At 34.0% G+C, this 10,000-nt stretch overlaps 1 protein-coding gene across 1 annotated transcript in view; it reads right to left on the bottom strand.

Annotated features, from left to right (window-relative positions):
- LOC137617170 (unconventional myosin-Ia-like) overlaps positions 1-10,000 on the bottom strand; it is a 265,917-nt gene that overhangs the window by 91,306 nt on the left and 164,611 nt on the right. Inside the window, exon 8 of the mRNA XM_068347029.1 lies at positions 1,226-1,310. Within this exon, the coding sequence (XP_068203130.1) occupies positions 1,226-1,310 (85 nt within the window). The remainder of the gene's footprint in view (positions 1-1,225; positions 1,311-10,000) is intronic.

The following is a 10,000-nucleotide window of genomic DNA, read 5'->3' as shown; positions in this document are numbered from 1 at the left end:
ATGATGTCGAAATTCACAGGTAGACTACATAAAATTTCAATATACGAGAACTAATCATTAACATCTGCGTCATAGTGATTTCTTTCCACGAGGAATTTATCTTAAGCATTGATATTCAGTGGATTAATTTTCTTTTAACGAGATTTAATTAATAGTTCCTTTACCCACTATGAATAAGATATTTTTTCCTGAATGCATGATTAAACAGCATCACCTAGTGGTTTAGCCTGCTTGCAATTTTAAAAAATGCGATTTGCCATTAATTGGACTCATGATGTAAACTAGCTCATTGGTGTATTCTACGATTAAACGCTAGTCTTTTACTCTTCTCCGGTAATGATACCCAATTCATCTTAACGATACAGTTTCGGAAGAAATTTTACTTTTTATATTCTTATTCAATACAAGGTACGAGTAATTTGGTAAATGTTTAGATAAGAAGTTACTCACTTTTATTATTCAAAAAGGATCTCCCATTCAAATATAGAGCACTCACACACAAACACATACATATAGATAGATAGATAGATATATCAAACCTACCTACCTACAAACATATATACATACATACATACATATCTAGCTACAAGTATATATATTATATATATATATATATATATATATATATATATATATATATGTATATAATATATACATATATATATATACATATATATATATATATATATATATATATATATATATATATATATATATATATTTATGTATAAATATGTATGTATATGTATATATATGTATATGTGTATATACATATATATATATATATATATATATATATATATAAAGAAAGGAGCTAGTTACCGGGTTACAAGCTAGTAGAAAGACTGAAGAACTTTCATTCAAGTCGAATAAATAGTATTATTTATTAACGTAATTCTTTTCACAAGTGAAATATAAAAGTACTTGTTTCCGTGTTTTTCAGTAAAGGGAAGAATGATTAAAATGCGACAGAAACAATTGCCTAATTCTATTATTAATCTTTGAAGGGTTGGTCACTTACGTCCTCGGATTTATATCTATATCTATGTCTTAAGGTGAATAGAATAGTAAAAAATATCAGATGCTCGACTGTAGGTAATGCTAGTACAGTATTAGTGCCATAGCTTCGGAGGATCCAAGGAGATTGAAGGAAAGTAGAAAATAAGAAGAATGGGGTAGACCACCTGACTAATTCAATGATCAGAAAAAACCACTGGGAACTTACTTAGCGTCTGAATGTCGGCTCCAGCTAAAATTTGATAAAATATATGGAAATTTCTCTCCCCAGGCGCCTGCGATGTCACACGGGACTGCAAAAACAAAAGAGAAAAAAATAATCATTAGGTATAATGAAGAAAAAGTTAGGATTTGATCAATTTATGTTACATTTTAAATCTAGAAGGAAGGAAAATTTCTTTTTATGTATGATTAAAAAATCACATCTAAATTTTAGATTATTAACTGGCACAGACTACTCAAAAAATTCCCAATTACAGGTTACCAGAAATAGCATTATCAAATGTTTCTTAGAGGTAATATACTGCGTATAATAAATATATATATATATATATATATATATATATATATATAGTATATATTGATGGACACAGGGAGACGTATATTTCACACCCACATAATTATTTATAAAATATCTATATAATATACATATGAGTTTGAGAGTAATTCATCTAAATACCTACACATATACGTGTATATATATATATATATATATATATATATATATATATATATATATATATATATATATATATATATATATATATATATATATATATATCTACCTTTTATCCTGTATAATGCCTAGGGGCTCGACTTGGAAAGCAAGAGGGACTTCAAATTCTGCCTTCTATGGGAAATCAATTAGGTATCAGCCTAGTAAGTATTAAGACATTTTTGAAACAATAGGTCGGTGAATATTCATGTAGATTCCATTACCTCTTCGTTACTCCCTTCTCCCTTTATTATTATTATTATTATTATTATTATTATTATTATTATTATTATCATTTCATCATTCATATTTAGAAATCTAATCTTTCAATTGCCAAATACATGAGCCTCCCACAATTGAAATTGAGATCACAAAGAGCTAGTTGCCCTGCTCAGTGAGATAGTTCCGTTCTAGAAATATGAAGTACAGGTAGTAGTAAGTGGAGCAGACCCACTTACATAGGTAGCTTTGTTATTTCCTTGCATCATAATTAGTTTTTATTTCTTTTGTTTTAAAATATGAATACAATAAATACCATCCTTCAAATCTCAAAGATTATAATTATAGAGAGAGAGAGAGAGAGAGAGAGAGAGAGAGAGAGAGAGAGAGAGAGAGAGAGAGAGAGAGAGAGAGAGAGAGAGAGAGAGATAGCAATTCAGTTCAATATCGAGCAATCCTCGTCCCTGGAGGACAATGAAATCCCATTACGAAAAAGAATAGCCCCGTGTCTTTTAATTAAACTTAACCACGACACAAGTGGAATATCGCAAGTTCTGAGAAGTGATCTCTCTCTCTCTCTCTCTCTCTCTCTCTCTCTCTCTCTCTCTCTCTCTCTCTTACTTGGATTCTACATCCAAACCGCAGCAGCTCTCTCTCTCTCTCTCTCTCTCTCTCTCTCTCTCTCTCTCTCTCTCTCTCTCTCTCTCTAAAAAGTCAGCCACTATTTTCACTCAAAAATCGTCAGCTGTTCTCTCTCTCTCTCTCTCTCTCTCTCTCTCTCTCTCTCTCCTCTCTCTCTCTCTCTCTCTCCTCTCTCTCTCCAAACACGGCAGGAACTCGATGGCAGGAAAAGAATCTGGCTAATTGCAGGAAACATTAACAAAAACCAAAAACGAAATGAATATGCGAAGGAGAAAGAGCCAATTCTCCTATGGCCAATGGTAATAAAGGTGAAAATTTTTGCCAAGTTTCCATTGGCCCAGACAGGCCTAAAGATTAAGATGATCAACCGATCAAAGTTATTATCCAAAGGCGCCAATCAATCAGACACAATTTAACTCTAAGTCATGGTCTGTTTTCCAGTAATCTTATATTATCTGCTTTTCTAAAATCCGACATATCTGGAATCGTCAAGAAACTGACAGTTTAGGGATCCCCTTCTACAGAAATACAATATCATTGTTTATCTATCTTAATTTTGAACCGTTAATGCCACCAATGGGGCAAAAGTACTAGCTCTAATCAAGTTTTTTATCTTTCCTTGCGTGGATATTATATATATACACACAGACACACACATATATATATAAGAGAGAGAGAGAGAGAGAGAGAGAGAGAGAGAGAGAGAGAGAGAGAGAGAGAGAGAGAGAGAGAGAGAGAGAGAGAGAGAGAGAATGGACATCAACAATTAATTCACTGCTAAGGTAAAATTTTCCAGGTTAAAGGGGCACAAAACCATTTCCCATTCTTGGGTGGAAATATGATCTCTCCCAGTTTACAGTATTAACACATTGAATTTGGTTATATACAGTATATATATATATATATATATATATAATATATATATATATATATATATATATATATATATATATATATATATACACATATATACATATGTATATATTTATATATATGCATATATATATATATATATATATACATATATATATATAGATAGATAAAATATGTTTTATTAAAACTGTATTGGCTGTCAAACATAAACAAAACATTACTGTGTAACTAAAGAACGTTCGTAATCATTTGTAATACAGCATGCAGGAACGGATTAGAAAGCATTGCAAATACAACCTCAATTTCCTTTGGAGGAAACCACACAATTTTAACCGAGCAAATTCAACCCGCAAGTCGAGGACTCCACCCATTTAAAAGGCCGACATTTCTCATAAACTTTGATACTAAAAAGCGAGAAGTTTTTTAATGGTCTCCTTTATCATATAAGAGCAAGGAACGAAAACTACCTCCTGCTCATAGGAATGCAATTTTTCAATCGGCTAAAATAATGAAGGGGATAATTTTATGGCTTTGTTATGGGGTAATTTTACCACTTCATTATGGGTAGCGGAGTTGATGAGATGGAGTTAGAAGAGAAAAAGAGTTTTGAACACTTATTTAAGAAATGTGAAATGGAAAGGCAGATTGAGATGAAAAATAAAAGTATTTTGGTTTTATGTAAAATATGTTTTGAGGCGATGCCCTGGTTACTTCTCCATCTCTTCATATTCTATACTGGTGTTTCCCTCTCTCCCACTAACCACTGAGCTTCATTCTACCCAATTATAAAAAGGCACGAGCTAGTAAATATTTTGTTTATACACTACGCCTCTCTTTTTCCAGCCTACAATAGCATTGTAATTATGTATGTATTGCTGCACTCGTACATAGGTAGGTACGTACTTCTATTACATACAGGTGAATGTACTACTTTTATTTATCCCATCAAAGCCGATGGAAAAACAACCTTCTCTGCCCCATTTTTTGTTCTAAGTATTTGCTTCCCTTTATCACTGCGATCCCCTAACATTTACTTCGTTTCTACTTTGCTGGGCTAACGAGTCTATTAAACTGTAATACGAAACCTTCTTCACAATGCTGCAATATTTCGTTAACTAACCAGTAACATTTTTATTTATTTATTTAATCAATTGAATTTTTATAAATCCCTACAATCAATGAAGTTTAATTCTTTTATTTGTCTAGATGTTTAATTTTTTTAGAAATTGGTCTTTCTATTAAGGCGGGACTTACTCGTGTCCACATTATGAATAATTGTGATTATTAAAATGAATGCGTAAGAGAGTTTCCCCACAAATCCGTTCTGTAATAAAACTCTCAACTTTCTCATATTTTAGGAATACGGAAATTCAATCCGTTTGGAAATATAAACAGTTTTGACAGTTCTGGCATGTACTTGTAAATATTCTAATGAGTTGTAGACGAACAGTTGATAAATTTTAGAAGCAGTTCCATTTACCTGTCCTTGAGATTTTCCTAACGAACCCCTTTACGAATATTACATATGAAAGTTTCCGGGAAGGATTGGGAAGAGATTGAAATTATAAAATAATGTTGAATTCACAAATAAGTTGTGTGATGGGCCATATTATGTGCTTGATTACTTTTTACACAAATCTCCTTGCACAGCATAAAATTGAGGTGGGGTGGTTAACAAATCAGTTGGACAACTGTTTGTCTTACAAAGCCTATACATACTTCGTATGAAATTTATATAAACAAATATGCCTCCTTTTATCAATACTTTTTCCCTCTTTCTCGTCTCATTTTCCCATGCCATTTTTGCTTTTCTCCCTATACACGTCACTACTTCAAAACATGTCTTCATTATTATATAGTATTTTTCAACAGCAATTTTCTATGCTTATCCTTCTCTACCACATTCTTCTTCGTTTTTTCTCTCTCTCGACATATTAACATATATTCTCTTAACTCTTCTCATACTTCTCTGCTCTTTTCTTTATACCTCAGTTGGTTCGTTCAAGACATTTTGTTTAGAATTTCTGCTTCTACCTTCAGAACAGTCCTTTTCTCTTCCTTATACACTTGCTTCCATTCCTCAAACCTCCTCTTCCTTTCCAATAACTCTTCTTCATTACCCAACTCATCCCTCATTCCCGTTATTATCAAACTCCATTTTCATTTCCCGACACAATATTCACTACCTCCCTTCCATTTCATACTCCGACTCTCCATTCACTCGCCAACGCCATATTTATTCTAGAACTCCCTCTTTATTCCCCAACTCTACTTTCACTCACACCCCCTTATTAATTCCCTAACTGTTAGTTCATTCCCCAGTCTCTATTTATTTTACTATACCCTCTTCATCCTTCATCTCCCTTCCCTCTTCACTCCAAAACTCTCCATTCAGTCCCCTTCTCCCGTTTTATTCTTCAACACACTCTTCAGTCATCCTTTTAGCTTTAATTCCCCCTTAGCTCTTCACTCATTTACTCTCCATTCCTTCTCCTACTCACTTTTTACTCTCTAATTCCCTCTTCATTATCCAACTCTGTTTTCACTCCTCTCCCTTCATTTCCCAGGTATCCCTTTCGCAATTCCTTTATTCTCCAACTTTCTTTCATTCCCCGACTCCGCTTTTCTCCCCTCCCTCTTTCTTTCCAAATTTTCCATTCATTATCCCACTCCCTTTCATTCCTCAACTTCTAGTACATTCCCAAACTTAATTTTCATACCCTTCTTCCATGTTCATTCGTAAATTCGCTATTCATTCCTCCACTCCTTTATCATCAATCTCTATTTTAACATTACCTAACACCCTGGCCATTCCCAAGCATTCCCTTTATTCCCAACATCCTGTATATTCTCCAACCCGCTCTTCACTCCCAACTCGGCTCTCACTCACCCCTGATCCGTCTTCATTCCCTACCTCTCAATTCATTCTCCAATCCCTTTTTATTATTTAAGACCCTCCTCATTCCCAAACTCTTTATTCACTCCCATACTCCTTAACTACTCTAATTCTTTTATCTACATTCATTAACTTATAATTCCTCTCCATCCCTCTTCATTTCAATATTGTCCATTCGATACCCGAATTGCACTTTATTCTCTGTCTTTCTCCTCACACCTCAACTCAGCTTTCATTGCGCCTCCTCTTCATTTCCAAACGTTCTATTCCTTCTCCTACTCCTTCACTATCCAATTCCCTCTTCATTCCTCAACTAGTTTCCATCCGACCTCCCTTTTCATTCTTAAACTCTCCATTTACTGTTCTTCTCCCTCTTTATTCTCCAACTCCCCTTGCGGTCTCAACTACTCTTTTATTCCCTATCTCCTCTTTATTACCTAAATTTTCAACCCCCCCCCCCAGCCCTTTTATTTAGTATTTTTTTTTTCATCTCTAACTCTCTCTACATTGCCAAACTACGTTTTCACTCTCCAACCACATCTTAATTTACAAATTCCTATTCATCTTTATTCCTCATCCCTCTTCCTTCCCAAATTCTCTATTCATAGCCCTCCTTTTTTTCTCCAGCCCCATCTTCATTCCTCAATCCAACTCTCTTTCTCCCCTCTCTCTTCATTCCAAAACTCTCCATTCATTTCCCCACTCCCTCTTTATTCTCCAACTCCTTTTTCATTCTCCAACTGCTCACCATTCACTCACCGTCGATTTGCAGTCCTACATTCTCCATTCACCCCTTCTTTATTCTCGAACATAAACCTTCACACGCCCTCCTCTTCATTTCTAAGCTCTCAATTCATTCCACCACTTCCTATTTAGTCTTCAAAGCTCTTCATTGCCCAACTAAGCTTTCAATGGCCTTTTCCCATTCATTCATTCCTTGCACCCCGCCCCCTCTTCATTATTCAACTCTGCTTTCCTTCCCCACTTCCTATTAATTCCCAAACTCTCGATTTATTCACCAACTTCTTCTTCAATCTCCAACTTACTTGTCTTTCTCAGCTAAGTTCCGATTTCCTCTACTTTCATTCCCCACTTTTTATTAATTCTCCATGTCTCCATTCAATTCCACACTCACTCTTTTATTCTTAATTTCACTCCTCTTTCTCCAACTCCCCCTTTCTTTTATAAATCAGCATTCATTTCCCACTCTCCTTCATTCCCTGATTACTCACAATTTTCCCCAGTCCCTCGCAATTCTACATTTTTTTTTTTATCACCCAAATATTTTTTTTTCATTCCCAAACTTTCCATTCATCACCCCCTCGCTCTTCATTCCCTGACTCAGCTTTCATTTCCAACTCACTCCTCATTCCTCAAACCAGCTTTAATTTTCCACTATCTTCTTCATTCCCCACTTCCATATCTAAACTATCCATTTATTCCCCTACTCCATTTTCATTCCAACTATTCTTTCCTTTACCCCCTCTTCATTCCCCAACTCTCCATTCCTTAATACACCCCCTCTTCATTCCCCAACTTTTCATTCTTTCCTTCACTTCCTCTACCTTCTCTAACTGCCTCTCCACTCTCACCTCTTCATTCTTTCTTCTTCTACCTCTCCATTTCCCAATTCCCATGCACTTTTATCCCCTCTCTTTCCCTCTTCAGAAGGTACCGTTTCATGGCAGCACTACCGTCCTCCCCCCCCCCTCCTCATCTCCCCTTCTGTTGGTTTATCTCTCGATGCTCTTTGCTTTCAAACTCCAGCCCTTGTGAATTTTGCTTTTCATTCTCACCCATCCTCATTCATTACTGATCTCATCTCACCAAAAACCCTCGGCCCCGAGTATTTGTTTTCCTCCTCATTCTCCGACAATATTCACTGCTCTCTCTCTCTCTCTCTCTCTCTCTCTCTCTCTCTCTCTCTCTCTCTCTCTCTCTCTCTCTCTCTCTCTTCAATTAAATACATACTCATATATATATATATATATATACACAAATATCTATCTATATATATATATATATATTGTATATATATATCCTCTCTCTCTCTCTCTCTCTCTCTCTCTCTCTCTCTCTCTATATATATATATACATATATATATATACAGTATATATATATATATATATATATATATATATATATATATATATATATATATATATATGTGTGTGTGTGTGTGTGTGTACACAAAACGTTTCTTCATAAGGATTGTGGCTCCAGAAGCCAATGACCGTTGGGTTGCAGGATTCTTACCCATCTCTAATAGACTATGACTCATCACAGTCATCTAACAACCACATACACAATTCATTACGTGTGTCAACAGACACAACTTATATACAAGATACTTAAATCGTTCAACAACTCGGTTGGTAAATGGATATGACTCTTTTCACTAGCAAGGGAAGCATCCTTAGTACCAGTACACTTAAAGAACCCTTAAACGTATAAATCAACAACATATATCAAGACTGGCAACGATACAAAAAAAAAAAAAAAAGAAATAACTATTACAAGTGACACTTGACCCAGATTATTGACCAACATCAAAGTTGCATGGTTATAAGTACTGATGGCCACGAGAGAGAGAGAGAGAGAGAGAGAGAGAGAGAGAGAGAAAGAGAGAGAGAGAGAGAGAGAGCGCGCGTTTTGAGGCTTAGTTTACAATTCTTGAAATAGGAAATCTTAGGTAGGTTTCCAACGGGGTGCTACTGTTCTTTACTGTTCTTTGATAACTAATGTTTGTTTATTTCTTAAGGGGGAATTCTCATTTATTCTGTTATTTTTGGCCTATTTTCATTTGATTTTTGAGTAATGTCTATTGATTTCCGTAAAAGTCTTCAATAGCATTATACAGTTTTTTTGTGCTATGGTTATTTTTCTTTGAATCTCATTCCATTCATCGCGTTTCTCTCTGTTCAATCGTTGTCTATTTATCCAACTGTTATCTCCTAAACGCAAAATTACAAAACATTTAAATCTATGATAACCATCATAAGATTATTCAACAAATGATGCAAATAAATTCATCAAGATTCTTTAATTGATATATAACGACAAAAATAACCTACGAAAACAGATTGTACACAAAATCAAAATGTAATCATTAATAGTTAAGAATGAACATGATTAGATAAATGAAACAAAATATAAAATATAAATACTGCAAATATTAAACAAATTAGGAAAATGAAAAGTAAAAAGATACAAAGGGTAAATCTAAACAACGTAAAATCCTGATACAAATAATGAAAATTAAATATTCTATATATATATATAAATATACATACATACATGTGTGTATGTATGTATATACATACTTCCATATATTCCATATAATTGTATACACATAAATATATACACAGACAGATGGATGCAAACGGGCAAGGGAAACTTAAGTAATTGAATTGTTAAAATAAAAATACAATAAATAACTCATTTGAAAACTTATACTTTAAAAAAAACCCCGAAAACATGGCAAAAAAAAATGAGAATAAAATAAAAGTAAAATAAAACGTGAACCACTTCATATATCATACTGATATGATATATCCATTAAATTATGCAATAAAAAAAAGATTATTTTGAAAAATTGGTAAAAATCAACAAAAGCCATAGGATATCCAAGAAGCCT

This window comes from Palaemon carinicauda, chromosome 23 (assembly GCF_036898095.1).
Source record: "Palaemon carinicauda isolate YSFRI2023 chromosome 23, ASM3689809v2, whole genome shotgun sequence".
Lineage (NCBI taxonomy): Eukaryota > Metazoa > Arthropoda > Malacostraca > Decapoda > Palaemonidae > Palaemon > Palaemon carinicauda.
The sequence above is the reverse complement of the archived record's forward strand: the minus strand, read 5'-3'. Positions and strand labels throughout refer to the sequence as shown.